The sequence below is a fragment of the Drosophila subpulchrella genome, chromosome 2R (assembly GCF_014743375.2).
Source record: "Drosophila subpulchrella strain 33 F10 #4 breed RU33 chromosome 2R, RU_Dsub_v1.1 Primary Assembly, whole genome shotgun sequence".
In the NCBI taxonomy this organism is placed as follows: domain Eukaryota; kingdom Metazoa; phylum Arthropoda; class Insecta; order Diptera; family Drosophilidae; genus Drosophila; species Drosophila subpulchrella.
Genome location: NC_050611.1, coordinates 15,447,588 through 15,462,286, shown reverse-complemented (window position 1 = coordinate 15,462,286; position 14,699 = coordinate 15,447,588). Strand labels below are relative to the sequence as shown.

Below are 14,699 nucleotides of genomic sequence, written 5' to 3'. Positions count from 1 at the left end.
AGCATGTCCTGTTTGAATGTCGCCGCTTTGGCTATGACCGCCAGATACTCATGGAGACCACCGGGGCAAGAGTTCGGCCAGAAACTTTTGTGCCCCTCATGCTGCTGAAGGAAGCGAATTGGGAAGCGACGGCAGCCTACGCAGCGAGCGTACTGCGAACGCTGCGTCGCACCGACAACGAGAGGAGAGAAGTAACAGCCTAGGTGGCTACCATTGCGCGAAGCAATACCTTGCGGTGATACCGCGCAACCTCGGCCCCCTACTCCTGTTCTTGAACTCACTTCTACTGTATATAGTTGTATGAAATAAATGAATATAAAAAAAACACATAGACACGCGGCCCCTTTATTTTTTTTTTACTCCTAGCACATTTCAGTACCGTTAGGGATCCTTTGAGTCCTACTTTCTTTTACCACTTTCTCCTTGGCAGCGAGCACGACCAAAAGCTTCGAGCGTTGAAACGCGACTGAGACTTTGGTAGTAGAAAATGCGGCTCAACGGCGGAGAAAGTGGTGAAAGAGAGAGAGAGAGAGAGAGCGGCGACCCAAAAATGAACACGCAAAAAAGAGAGGCGGTGGGTGGGTGGTGGTGGGAGGTGGGTGCCCACAACACGAGGACGCGCGAATTTGTGTCGAAAAGGCGGGCAGAAGAAGCAGCAGCTGACACATATTTCGCTTTGTTTTGGTTGTGGCCCCAACCGGCAATTGCTCTCTCGCCTTTGCGCAGGCCCATAACCTCTCTCTCCCACACCTCTCTCTCTCCCAATTAGACTGAAACTAGGCATAAATGGAGGCCAGAACTCATGGTTTAAACCCATAGCTGGTCAGTGTTTCCGTGGCTCTGATTGTGGAGCCTCAGCCTCTCTCTCTCGATTTTCCATTGCCTACTCTTAGGCGTTCATTTTATCGATTATCCTTTGGCCCCGTGTTCCGGTGAACGCTTTGTTTACGAATTTCAGTGCCACAAGGCATCAATGGAGAAGTGAGTGCATGTTGGTGTTGGTGAGTGAATGAATCCACGAGAGTAAATGGCACACTCACACACACACCCAAGCTACATACACTCACTCTTCCATTTAAGTTGAATGACACTGCGCCTACCACCCCCTCCTCCGCCACCCTCCCTTGTTCCCACTTCCCACGACCCATTATTGCATTTCGCTATGTCCCCCGTTTCCAAACGGGATGTGTTCTCTGCGTGTGTGTGTGTAGGGTGTTTGTGCTCATCACGTCATCGTTTTGTAATGCACATGCAGGGCAGAAAGAGACAGATGGCGAGCCCCCACTGGGCTCATAACCGGAAATGAGCAAAACTAACGGTTCTAACATGTCCCGTTTCTTTTGTTCAGCTTTCCGCTTATTTTGCTGGCCAGTGTAACGTAATTTTCCCATTACCGCCCGAAAGTATGCAATTACAGCAGAGATAAAACCTGCTTTCGTGCGATAGTCGATCGGAACGATTATTATTTCAATCGAACGCCGCACACCAATTTCTGTTGTTTACATGCACACACACATTTGCCTAGGTAAACATGGGCCGGTAAAAAGTGTAAATAAAAGCAACCGACAATTGTCAACAAAACGGTGACCATTGTAAATAATTCAATTGGTGCGCCGTAACGCTTTGTTTTCTGGACAGGCGGTATTAAAGCGCGGCTTAGCGAACATCGCTTCCACATTCAGCGACTGGAATTCTCACCGGTAACAACAACAAAAAAACAGGCGTTTTCGCAACTACATCGATACGGGAAGAAGAAGAACGCCTCGGAATGAGCAGCGAAACGGAGGAGAAAAGAGCCAAGGTACGGATGCAGATTGGATTGTGAAGATAGGGGGCAAGTTCCTCTCAGATGCAATGTGCACTTAGAAAAATAGGGAGGTAATGTCAGTAAATTATAAAATCGTGTTTTTATTGAGTACGTCTTCCTCACAAAAATTCTTTATTTGAATACAATTACCGAAGTTCCCTTACCCCAAGATTATAAAGGTCAAACTACTTATACAGACAAACGAAAGTATAAATAGATTTATAATAGATGTATAATAAATTGGATATTAGGTAGTCATCTTGAACGATGTCTCATGTGGAACAAATTTATTGTATTGTTGTACAAATTGATTACTTGGGGTAAGGGAGCCCAAAACAGCCCCTGCTTTGAGTTTTCTTAGCTGAATCATATATGTAAGTTCATATTACTAGTCGACAAACATTAAGATAGGAAATATGAAGATATGACGGTTAAGAAGACACAAATTGTTTTGCGTGAGGGATACTTAAAACCTTTCTTGTAATCCTAAGTTTAGTACATATGTGGCTTACATCATTACATTTTAAACGTTTTCTAAACACTTTAGACATTGACTTGGTGTTTATTAAAAGGGGGTTTCTAGACGCATTTAAATAAAAACAAGGAAGAACGCTATAGTCGAGTACCTCGACTATCAGATACCCGTTACTCAGCTTAAGGGACCAAAGGAAAGTGGAGATATGCAAGCAGCAAATGCGCCACCTACCGGCGGTATACAGACTTAAGCGTTGTGGGCGTTAGAGTGGGCGTGGCAAACTTTTTTTTTAATCAATCGATAGGTATTGACGAGACCAATACATTTAAGTTAAAATTTTTTATCTAGCACGAAAATTGTGGGCGCCACAGGCTTGGGCGGTTTGTGGGCGTTAGAGTGGGCGTGGCAAACTTTTTTTTAAATCAATCGATAGGTATTGACGAGACCAATACATTTCAGTTAAAATTTTTTATCTAGCATGAAAATTGTGGGCGCCACAGATTTGGGCGGTTTGTGGGCGTTGGAGTGGGCGTGGCATATTCGCGTAACATACTTGCGCTGCGCTCAAGCCCACGGAATCTAAATCTGAAATCCCGTTTCTCTATCTTTGATATTTTCCGAGATATCCGCGTTCATATTTACGATTTTTTGAAGTTTGTGGGCGGTTTGTGGGCGTGGCAAACTTTTTTTTTGGGTCAATCGGTAGGTATTGATGAGAACAATACATTTCAGTTAAAATTTTTGTTCTAGCATCAAAACTGTAGGAGCCACAGTTTTGGGCGGTTTGTGGGCGTTAGAGTGGGCGTGGCACTCTTCTGAAACAAACTTGCGCTGCGCAGGAATCTCAGGAATCTGCATGCCTAATCTCAGTATTGTAGCTCTTATAGTTTCCGAGATCTCAGCGTTCATACGGACAGACGGACAGACGGACAGACGGACAGACGGACATGGCTAGATCGACTCGGCTAGTGATCCTGATCAAGAATATATATACTTTATGGGGTCGGAAACGCTTCCTTCTGCCTGTTACATACTTTCCGACGAATCTAGTATACCCTTTTACTCTACGAGTAAGGGGTATAACAAAGGTCGAAACTTTTGTAATCTAAATCCTGTTTCCCAAACATTATAATCTTAAAAAGAAAAATAAATTTATTTTGTTTTATTGAGTGCAAAGAAAAAAGATAAAACCATGGGAAAAGTGTTTGCACTTATAATTCTGATACTCTAATTAATCGATATGAGTTGGTCAAGTTCAGAAATATGTTGAGTCCAAGCGGAAGTTATATAGGTAGTTCTCACAGTTCACTGTTAATGAAAGTGGACGTCCCCCACATATTCCCTTCTGACCCAGTAGTTAGCCGTATTTTACGAACCAAAAGATAAGATACGTTATAGCGTAGGCGAGAGCCTAAAAAAGCTATAGCCTCTCCAAAGAGAGGGAATACGAGACCGGCAGAATATGTGTAGGTACTTTAGGATAACCAGAGCAATGGGGCGTTCAGTTGAGCGTTAGACGGCGTCGGGATCGGTTCTTCGATAGATCTTGACCAAAAACCTGGAGAAATGAGTGGCACCGACAAGAGTGTGCGGCGACGCGTAATAACGCCGACCAGCGATCCTCCGAATACGTATCCATTGCTCCGACCTCGTGGCTCGCAACAGTATGAGGTAAGCACCCACTTCGGGTCCTTGATTAGATTGCTCTTCACTTGGGTGTGGCATGTGCTAATCTCCCTCGATCGAAGCAGTCGCAACATGAACATTACCCATGGCTAACTTCCGAAAGAATCGATTATTTTCGGCGACGTGAGTACAATACCTATCTGGAAACCAATCATTAATTAACGAACAGTGGATACGCTTGAGATAGCAACGACCATTCTGCCCTAGTTGCACCCTCCGTTTATCTATCTGTCTGGGCTTAGTTTAGTGGAGCAGCCCCCAGCTCATGGAGCCATACTATCCAAGTACAACCAATTTGATTTTCGGTGGCAACAGGTTCTGCGACTTTGTCGACTGCCGGGTTGACCAGCGATAAGATAATTGTTGATGGATTAAATCTAACATTCAACTTGATAGTCATAGTCGATTCCAATTTCGAAACTGACTCACGTCTAAATGTATCTAGTTCTGGGTAGAACCCATTGTATTTGAATGAAATCGTATCGAAAATGGGCTTATCACTTAGTTTGGTGCAAAATTTCCGAAAAGACGATGAGTATTAAAAACCCCCAATACATACATGATCTAATCGCTTTATGATTAAGTCTAAGGAGCTTTGGTATCTAGTTTTGGGTAGAACCCATTGTTTGTGAATGAAATCGTATCGAAAAGGGCATATCACTTAGTTTGGTGCAAAGTTTCCGAAAACACAATGGGTGTTAAAACCTCCAATACAGACCTGATCTAATCGATTTATGTATGTATGAGTCTAAGAAGCTTTGCCGTCAATACTGATTAGAAATTTTGACTTAAAGGAAGTTAGGAATATTTTTAATCATCATTGTATTTATGTTAGATTGTTTATAAAGTTTATAAAGCCTTGCAATTATAAAGTAATTATTTTATCAATTTAGTTATTTGGGAAAATCTATCCTCTGACACAGATTATTATTTATGTTCAAATACATATAAAAGCCCGATCTTTTCTACATCTGATGTTGGATGTATTATGCTATGATATTTGTATTTAACTTATAACCGTATCGTTCTTATTTCAGGCCCAGCCCAATGGCTGTGAGCGAACCTTTGTCCGGGGGAACAAGATCAAGTGGTTCTGGGCACCAGCCTTCTTTGGATTCTGGCTGCTGCTCTACGTGGCCATCTCAATCCCCGCCAGCCACCGCCTGCCCCGCCCACTTACCATTCAGGATGAGGCCAAGCACCCCGACCAGTTCATCGCCGAGCGGGCGGAGAACAATTTGAGGGAGCTGGTGAGTCTGGGCCCCCGAGTGGTGGGCAGCCGGCAGAACGAGATGGCCGCTCTGAAGTTGCTGTCCCAGAAGATGCAGAAGATTCGCTCAGGCTCTGCCAACGATATCGAAGTAGATGTCCAGGTGGCCTCCGGGAGCTACGTACATTGGTCGATGGTCAACATGTACCAGAGCATTCAGAATATTGTGGTCAAGATTAGTCCCAAGGGAACCAACAGCACCACCTACCTTCTGGTAAACAGCCACTACGACTCGGTGCCGGCAGGACCTGGTGCTGGCGATGATGCTTCCATGGTGGCCACCATGATGGAGGTACTGCGTGTGCTGGCCAAATCCGACAAGCCCCTGAAGAACCCTGTGGTATTCCTGTTCAACGGAGCCGAGGAAAATCCTCTGCAAGCGTCACATGCTTTCATCACCCAGCACAAATGGGCCAGATTCTGCAAGTGGGTCATTGGAATCGACCTTATCTGCCGAGTTCGAATTAATATGTCTACTTTCATTTAAAGAGCTCTTATTAACCTGGATTCCTGTGGAAACGGCGGTCGAGAGATCCTCTTCCAATCGGGTCCCAATCATCCCTGGCTGATGAAGAACTACAGACGTGCCATCAAGCATCCGTATGCTTCTACCATGGGCGAGGAGCTGTTCCAGCATAATTTCATTCCCTCCGACACGGACTTCCGCATCTTCCGTGACCACGGATCGGTTCCCGGCTTGGATATGGCCTACACCTACAACGGGTACGTCTACCACACACGACACGACAGGGCAGAGATCTTTCCCAGGGGAAGTTTCCAGCACACTGGAGACAATCTGTTGGCCTTGGTTCGACAGATTGCCAACTGTCCGGAGATAGAGGATTCCTCGGTAAGATTGTTGTCAATCTTTATAGGACTTAGTAACTAATCTTCCTCTCCCTTTTTTAGAAATACGCCGAAGGACACACCATCTATTTTGATGTCATGGGCTGGTTCCTGGTCTTCTACACCGAAACCGAAGGCGTTATCTTAAACGTTATTGTGGCGTTGGCAGCCATCGGTTTTTGTGGCTTCGCCTTCAAGTTGATGTCGGATGGCTCGGGCATTAAGCTGGAGAAGATCCTCAAGCGGGTCTTGCACACCCTCCTTGTTCAGATTGTATCTGTAGTTGTGGGAGCAGTGCTGCCAGTTCTTCTGGGACTTTTCATGGACGCGGTGCATTTGCCTCTCTCGTGGTTCTCGAACTCCTGGCTCGTCTTGGGCCTGTACTTCACCACATTCTTCTTTGGTCTGGCTATAGTGCCTGCTTTGTACTTCCACTATACCAAGCATGTATGTATTTAAGTTCAGTATGATTAAGTGCTAGACTAAATCAGGGTTCTTCGCAGGATAAACTACCCATTGGACAGCGTATTCAGCTTTTGCTGCACTGCCACTGTGTGCTCTTGGCCATCCTTACCCTTATCTTCACCATCTGTGGAATTCGCTCTGCGTTTGTGCTGATGCTCAGCTGTTTGTTCTATACAATGGGTCTAATCATCAACATTGCCACCAAACTGCACAGCAAGGGTACGTTTTAATTAATTTTCTTTGGAAACATCATTTGTATCTAGCTTTATATTTTTAAACAGATGTGGCCTGGGTCATTCCGCACATTGTCTGCACTGTTCCGCCGTTTTTATTCTTCGCATATTTCTCGCACGGATTCTTCACCACCTTTATTCCCATGTTCGGTCGGTTTGGTGAGGACGTTAACCCGGATCTGGCGGTGGCTGTTTTCAGTGTTGCTGTGGGTTTCCTGTGCTGCGGTTTTATTATTCCTGTTCTGCAGCTCTTTAACAAGTCAAAGACGATTATTTGTGGCCTGATGGGCATCACTTTGTTGTGCTTCATTATTGCAATGACACCAGTGGGATTCCCCTACCGTCCAGAAACCAATGTTCAGCGATTCGCCGTGCTGGTAAGGATTCACGCAGCTTATTTAATAAGGTGTTGATGTAAACCGATGTTTTCTTTTATTAGCACACCAAACGTACCTTCCACGACGCCGAAAACAATGTGCGCCGTCAGGAATCGGGTTACTTTATTATGCCTCAGGACAGACGCACCTACACAGTCAAAAGTACGTTTTCGGGACTATAATTTAGAGGTTTATTTATGAATTTGCGGTCTTTCAGATGCGGTTATCAACATGACACTTGCCCAACGGATCGGTTCCGATTGCGATAAAGAAATTAATTGTGGGTTACCCCTGTACAATCAGCGTTGGCACAAGACCAGGTAGACCTTTTAAAAAACAAAATATTTTTTTTGATAAACTTAAAAATTTTGAATCTTACAGAAAGAACAGCTTGTGGATACCTGCTTCTGAGCCAGTCCTTGGCGAAGATCTTCCCACTGTAATTGTACTATCCAAGAAGCAGCTGTCATCCACCAAGATTCGTTATGAAATGCAGCTAAGTGGACCCAATCACATGGCGCTCTTTATTCAGCCCTTGAATGGAGCAAATGTGACGGACTGGTCCTTCCATAAAGTAAATAACTAACCCATTTTACGTGCAGACTCCAATGTTAACTTCTTAATAATTACAGGCACCTTTACGTCTCAACTTTGAGCCCCCGTACTTCATCTACTTCTCCTGGGGCGTCAATGGAGATCCCCTAAAGTTCTGGCTAGAGCTGGAGGTAAGTTATGACAAATTCTGATAGATTATTGACTAAAGGATATTTTATATCTCTGCCAGAAACCCAATGGAAATTGGAATTCAACCACTCTTGAGCTGGGTCTCGGAGGACATTGGACGCACCACAAGGACTTAATAACGCCGGACTTCAAAAAGTTCCTAGACAGTTTCCCCAATTATGTGGATGCCACCCCCTGGCCAGCTTCGTTTGAGAGTCGCATCTACTAGAGAGGCTCTAAAAATATAACGATTTTTTGTACCTAAGTAAAATAAACGCTAACATTTTGAGAAATTCCGTGCGAACTTTGAGATATGATTGATTAGCTTCAATTATACCTATTAAGCTTTATAGGGCTATAAATTTATCAATACCTCTTCATAATATATCCCACAAGGTGTGTCGGTGAATTTCAAAGTGTTTCGATTGTAGAGGACTAGTTACGTAAATCTTACACGTGCAATGTATTTATACATTGTATTGAAATGTAAAATATAGTATTTTACCTAAGAATATCGCATTTTTTAACAAAAAGAGAATATATACTTTGCTAAACTAGCATAAACTGAAACTGATTTTTAGATAAAAGTGTCTTAAAAATGACTTAGTTTAACGTCGTATTGTATTTTGCCAAAAATCCTTTTCAAGTTACAAAGGAAAACTGGTATGGCATAGATATAATCTTTTCATGCTCCGGAATCAAAGATTATAATTATAATATTTAATTATTATCTTTACCATGAACGATCCACGGTGTTGAACATGGTCCTACTTAAGTCATGGAATGTGTTTGAAGTTGCTAGTTAATGTTTTTTATTTAAGTTTAGTCTAGCCATCCAAATAGTGTTAAAAGTTAAAATAACTTAAAAATGTGAGTTCGGCGACCATCAACCAATTTCTATGTTAGTGGTGCTATTTTTACTTTCACAGCTGTACGTTTTCGCGCAGACGAGAGACTGCAAAGAAATGTAACCTCTCTATAGAGAGGGAATATGAGACCGGTACAATGTGTTATGTACTATATACAATGCAGTGGGGCATTTAGTTGAGCGTAAGATGCCGTCGGGATCGGTTCTTTGATAGATTTTGTTCAAAAATCGGGCAGCAAAATCCGGAGAAATGAGCCAAAGCGAAAAGAGTGTGCGGCGACGCGTTTTAACGCCGAGCAGAGATCCTCTAAATACGGATTCCTTACTACATTTGCACCAGTATAAGGTAAGACCCCACTTTGGGCCCTTCTCGCTATAGTCGATTCCAATTTCAAATCCCAATTCTTGTGTCAGACTAAAGGTGTGGGTCAAATTCATTATAGCCTATCATTTGGCTTTTTAGCTTAGTTTGCGGAATTCCGAAAACACGATGAGTACTACCAAACACCCAACAAGAGTTGATGAACTCAATGAACTCAGGCCATGAGTCCGACCAGCTTTAGCGTCAATACACATTAGAAAACATTGAGTTTTAGAACTTTTTGTATTGTATTTTTTGTATTCTTTTTCTGTTTATCTTGTATTACTCAGTTTTTTAAAGAATTTGTGTTTTTTGTATGGACAGCAGAGTGTTAATTTTCGCTTAGGAGGCATAACATAAAGCTTTTATAAAGCTTACGATTTATAAAAATTGTAATTCAACATTTTATTTACTTAGACGCAGCTTGAAAATTTTGATCCATATTATGTTTATGCCGAACATATCCATATTTTTTGTTAATTTACTGATCGGTACAATCTTCATTTCAGACCCAGCCCAATGGCTGTGAGCGAGCCTTTGTCCGGGGGAACAAGATCAAGTGGTTCTGGGCACCAGCCTTCTTTGGATTCTGGCTGCTGCTCTACGTGGCCATCTCAATCCCCGCCAGCCACCGCCTGCCCCGCCCACTTACCATTCAGGATGAGGCCAAGCACCCCGACCAGTTCATCGCCGAGCGGGCGGAGAACAATCTGCGGGAGCTGGTGAGTCTGGGCCCCCGAGTGGTGGGCAGCCGGCAGAACGAAATGGCCGCTCTGAAGTTGCTGTCCCAAAAGATGCAGAAAATTCGCTCAGGCACAGCCAACGATATCGAAGTAGATGTCCAGGTGGCCTCCGGGAGCTATGTGCATTGGTCGATGGTCAACATGTACCAAAGCATTCAGAATATTGTGGTCAAGATTAGTCCCAAGGGAACCAACAGCACCACCTATCTTCTGGTGAACAGTCACTACGACTCGGTGCCGGCAGGACCTGGTGCCGGCGATGATGGTTCCATGGTGGCCACCATGTTGGAGGTACTGCGAGTGCTGGCTAAGTCCGACAAGCCCCTGAAGAATCCTGTGGTATTCCTGTTCAACGGAGCCGAGGAAGATGGCCTACTGGGTTCACATGCCTTTATCACCCAACACAAGTGGGCGAAATACTGCAAGTAAGTTAATGGAAGCCTTTATGTTTGGTAAAATTCTAATTAGTATTTCTGCCATTATCTAAAGAGCTTTTATAAACCTAGATTCTTGTGGAAACGGCGGTCGAGAGATCCTCTTCCAATCGGGTCCCAATCATCCCTGGCTGATGAAGAACTACAGACGTGCCATAAAGCGTCCGTATGCTTCTACCATGGGCGAGGAGCTCTTCCAGCATAATTTCATTCCCTCCGACACCGATTTCCGCATCTTCCGTGACCACGGATCGGTTCCCGGCTTGGATATGGCCTACACCTACAACGGGTACGTCTACCACACTCGACACGACAGGGCAGATATCTTTCCTAGGGGAAGTTTCCAGCACACTGGAGACAATCTGTTGGCCTTGGTTCGACAGATTGCCAACTGCCCGGAGATAGAGGATTCCTCGGTAAGATTGTTGCCAATCTTTTTAGGACTTAGTAACTAATCTTCCTCTCCCTTTTTTAGAAATACGCCGAAGGACACACCATCTATTTTGATGTCATGGGCTGGTTCCTGGTCTTCTACACCGAAACCGAAGGCATTATCTTGAACGTTATTGTGGCGTTGTCAGCCATCGGTATTTGTGGCTTCGCCTTCAAGTTGATGTCGGATGGCTCGGGCATTAAGCTGGAGAAGATCCTCAAGCGGGTCTTGCACACCCTCCTTGTTCAGATTGTATCTGTAGTTGTGGGAGCAGTGCTGCCAGTTCTTCTGGGACTTTTCATGGACGCGGTGCATTTGCCTCTCTCGTGGTTCTCGAGCTCATGGCTCGTCTTGGGCCTGTACTTCACCACATTCTTCTTTGGTCTGGCCATAGTGCCTGCCTTGTACTTCCACTATACCAAGCATGTATGTATTTCAGTTTAGTAAGTCTGAGTGCTAAACTAAATTACAATTCTTTGCAGGATAAACTACCCATTGGACAGCGGATTCAGCTTTTGCTGCACTGCCACTGTGTGCTCTTGGCCATCCTTACCCTGATCCTTACCATCTATGGAATTCGCTCTGCGTTTGTGCTGATGCTCAGCTGTTTGTTCTATACAATGGGTCTAATCATCAACATTGCCACCAATCTGCACAGCAAGGGTATGTTGTCACTGACTTTCTTAGTAAATATGATTTTTATACCCGTTACTCGTAGAGTAAAAGGGTATACTAGATTCGTCGGAAAGTATGTAACAGGCAGAAGGAAGCGTTTCCGACCCCATAAAGTATATATATTCTTGATCAGGATCACTAGCCGAGTCGATCTAGCCATGTCCGTCTGTCCGTCTGTCCGTCTGTCCGTCTGTCCGTCTGTCCGTCTGTCCGTCTGTCCGTCTGTCTGTCCGGATGAACGCTGAGATCTTGGAAACTATGAGAGCTAGGCTATTGAGATTTGGCGAGCAGATTCCTGAGCTTCTTACGCAGCGCAAGTTTGTTTCAGTAGAGTGCCACGCCCACTCTAACGCCCACAAACCGCCCAAAACTGTGGCTTCTACAGTTTTGATGCTAGAGTAAAAATTTAAACTGAAATTAATTGTTCTTATTAATACCTATCGATTGACCTAAAAAAAGTTTGCCACGCCCACTTAAACGCCCAAAAACCGCCCACAAACTTCAAAAAATCGTAAATATGAACGCGGATATCTCGGAAACTATCAAAGATAGAGTATTGGGATTTCAGATTTAGATTCCGTAGCCTTGTACGCAGCGCAGGTTTGTTACGCGAATATGCCACGCCCACTCTACCGCCCACAAACCGCCCAAGCCTGTGGCGCCCACAATTTTTATGCTAGATAAAAAATTTTAACTGAAATGTATTGGTCTCGTCAATACCTATCGATTGATCCAAAAAAAAAATTGCCACGCCTACCCTAACGCCCACAATGCTTAAATCTGTCTTCCGCCGGTAGGTGGCGCATTTAAATCTCGCTTTGCTGCTTGCATATCTCCATTTCCCTTTGGTCCCTTTGGCTGAGTAACGGGTATCTGATAGTCGAGGTACTCGACTATAGCGTTCTTCCTTGTTATTAATAGCTTCTTAATTTGTTAAAGATGTGGCCTGGATCATTCCGCACATTGTCTGCACTGTTCCCCCGTTTTTATTCTTCGCATATTTCTCGCACGGATTCTTCACCACATTTATCCCCATGTTCGGTCGGTTTGGTGAGAACCTTAACCCGGATCTGGCGGTGGCTGTTTTAAGCATTGCTGTGGGCTTCTTGTGCTGCGGTTTTATTATTCCAACTCTGCACCTCTTTAGCAAATCAAAATCAATTATTTTTGGTTTGATGGGCATCACTTTATTGTGTCTCGTTATTGCAATGACACCAGTGGGATTTCCCTATCGCCCAGATACCAATGTCCAACGCTTCGATGTGCTGGTAAGGATTACCCCAGTTTTTTAATAAGCAGTTTGTGTAAATCGGTATCGGTGTCCTTTTCTGAAAGCACACCAAACGTACCTTCCATGATGCCCAAAATGATGTGCGCCGTGAGGAATCCGGTTACTTTATTATTCCTCAGGATAGGCGCATCTATACAGTCAAAGGTAAGTTCTACAGGAATCTAATTTGAAGTGTGGTTATCAAAAAGTGTGCTACAATAACTTTACAGATGCGGTTATCAACATGACGATCGCCCAACTGATCGGTGCTGATTGCAAAAAGGAAATTAATTGTGGATTGCCACTGCGTTGGCACCAAACAAGGTCAGATACCTATAAAATTAATATAATTTATTTATGCAAAGCTCAGAAATTGAAATTCTTACAAAAAGAACAGCTTGTGGATACCCTCACCTGAACCAGTCCTTGGGAAAGATCTTCCCACAGTTATAGTACTATCAAAAAAACAGCTCTCATCCATTAAAATTCGTTATGAAATGGAGCTTAGTGGACCGAGTCACATGGTGCTATTTATTCAGCCCTTGAACGGCGCAAAGGTGACGGACTGGACCTTCCATAAAGTAAATTACTAACCTACTTTACGTACAGACTTCAATATTAATGTTTAAGTAATTACAGGCTCCCTTACGTCTCAACTTTAAGCCACCATACTTAATAAACTTATCCTGGGGCGTCAATAGAGAACCCCTTAAATTCTGGCTAGAGCTGGAGGTAAGTTATCGTAAACTTTGAAAGAGTATACACTAAAGGATATTTTATATCTCTGCCAGAAACCAACTGGAAACTGGAATTCAACCACTCTTGAGCTGGGTCTTGGAGGGCATTGGACCCATCACAAGGACTTATTAACTCCTAACTTCAAAAAGTTCCTTGACAGCTTCCCCAATTTTGTGGATGTCACCCCCTGGCCAGCTTCGTTTGAGAGTCGCATTTACTAATGAGAGAAACATGTAGATTCCTTATACCCTTGTAAACTGAGCGATTACATTTTAAGAAATAATGATTAATTATCGTTATTTATAACTGTCACCTTCGTTTTGCTTATCATTATCAATAACTCTTTATAATTAATCACAAAAGCTACTGCGGCCAACTTCAAACATTTTCGATGGGTAAAGTCTAGTATCGTATAGTTAACACATAGAATGTATTTATACACTGTACTGGAATGTAAAATATATCATTTGACTTAGGAATGTCAAACTTTTTACTAAAAAGAATGTTTATTCTTTCGGTGTCCGTAAACTAGATTAACCAAATTCGTTTTGACTGGAATTTTACGACTTCGTCGCGTTATAATCTGCTGTAGATTTATAATTTATTGTGCCTCCTAAAAAAAATGCGAAAACCACCGGAGTCCCCAATATAGAGAAATTTCACAGTGTCCATTCACCAAAAGTGTGTTGCAGACTGATTCGATGGGAGATTGTTAGATTAGCCTTTAATAATTAAATATGACCGAATGCTTATCAGTGTATATAGTCAACCAATGTCGATGACAATCTCTGATATGGATTAAAATTTAATAAACGTGGGAGCCAAATTTTTTTGTCGAGCTATCTTCATAGCAGTAAATTTGAGACCTTTCCGGTTAAGACATATTTATAAGTGGGCAGTAAAAAAAATAATAAAAAAAAACGGAAACATAGATATGGCTTTAGTTGCACATATGTATGTAGCTATTGTTATCGCAATAAGAAATTGTAAATACAGCGCAAATATAAGCTGCTATAAATTAATTGGGTGTTTTCGGGGTTTACCAGAAAGCTGCTTAATTCATGAATTTTGTTGACTTAAAAAATGTTGACTCTAAAAAATTACCGACTTTTTGATGAATGTTCATTAGGATCTACCGAAACGTTAAAAAGAGTCCAAAGATAAGATGGTCAAATTTCCCAAATTACTGCCGTAAAGTTATCTTAATTATACTTTATGTAGATTTTTTTAGATTTTGGACCCCACCGAAAATGCTTCCTAATCGCGGTATGAACTGGCCCATAAAAAGTTATAAA

At 43.0% G+C, this 14,699-nt stretch overlaps 2 protein-coding genes across 4 annotated transcripts; both read left to right on the top strand.

Moving 5' to 3' along the window:
* Positions 1 to 1,494: 1,494 nt before the first annotated feature.
* Positions 1,495 to 8,175, top strand: LOC119551596 (endoplasmic reticulum metallopeptidase 1-like). 2 transcript variants are annotated; one of them, XM_037860997.1, is made up of 11 exons: positions 1,495 to 1,801; positions 5,006 to 5,664; positions 5,728 to 6,088; positions 6,148 to 6,531; positions 6,588 to 6,768; positions 6,831 to 7,159; positions 7,222 to 7,321; positions 7,377 to 7,479; positions 7,541 to 7,733; positions 7,792 to 7,884; positions 7,944 to 8,111. In XM_037860997.1, exons 1-11 carry the CDS (start codon positions 1,769 to 1,771, stop codon positions 8,109 to 8,111), a joined length of 2,604 nt encoding a protein of 867 aa, XP_037716925.1. In that variant the 5' UTR covers positions 1,495 to 1,768. The 2 variants fall into 2 exon arrangements, with proteins under 2 accessions (XP_037716925.1, XP_037716924.1); XM_037860996.1 differs by lacking the exon at positions 1,495 to 1,801 and adding an exon at positions 3,849 to 3,953 and having other exon boundaries at positions 7,944 to 8,175.
* An 825-nt stretch (positions 8,176 to 9,000) lies between these two features.
* Positions 9,001 to 13,815, top strand: LOC119550028 (endoplasmic reticulum metallopeptidase 1-like). Of its 2 annotated transcripts, XM_037858452.1 has the most exons (11): positions 9,001 to 9,096; positions 9,621 to 10,279; positions 10,344 to 10,704; positions 10,764 to 11,147; positions 11,204 to 11,384; positions 12,336 to 12,664; positions 12,732 to 12,831; positions 12,897 to 12,990; positions 13,064 to 13,247; positions 13,306 to 13,398; positions 13,458 to 13,815. In XM_037858452.1, exons 1-11 carry the CDS (start codon positions 9,001 to 9,003, stop codon positions 13,623 to 13,625), a joined length of 2,649 nt encoding a protein of 882 aa, XP_037714380.1. In that variant the 3' UTR covers positions 13,626 to 13,815. The 2 variants fall into 2 exon arrangements, with proteins under 2 accessions (XP_037714380.1, XP_037714381.1); XM_037858453.1 differs by lacking the exon at positions 9,001 to 9,096 and having other exon boundaries at positions 10,081 to 10,279; positions 10,361 to 10,704; positions 13,458 to 13,814.
* The last annotated feature ends 884 nt before the right edge of the window (positions 13,816 to 14,699 follow it).

Coding starts and splice junctions, on each gene's coding strand:
- LOC119551596 (XM_037860996.1), top strand. CDS start 3,849: ATGAGTGGCACCGACAAGAGTGTGCGGCGACGCGTAATAACGCCGACC. Junction 7,734..7,791: donor CGGACTGGTCCTTCCATAAA/GTAAATAACTAA, acceptor TAATAATTACAG/GCACCTTTACGTCTCAACTT. Junction 7,885..7,943: donor AGTTCTGGCTAGAGCTGGAG/GTAAGTTATGAC, acceptor TATCTCTGCCAG/AAACCCAATGGAAATTGGAA.
- LOC119550028 (XM_037858452.1), top strand. CDS start 9,001: ATGAGCCAAAGCGAAAAGAGTGTGCGGCGACGCGTTTTAACGCCGAGC. Junction 9,097..9,620: donor TACATTTGCACCAGTATAAG/GTAAGACCCCAC, acceptor TCTTCATTTCAG/ACCCAGCCCAATGGCTGTGA. Junction 13,399..13,457: donor AATTCTGGCTAGAGCTGGAG/GTAAGTTATCGT, acceptor TATCTCTGCCAG/AAACCAACTGGAAACTGGAA.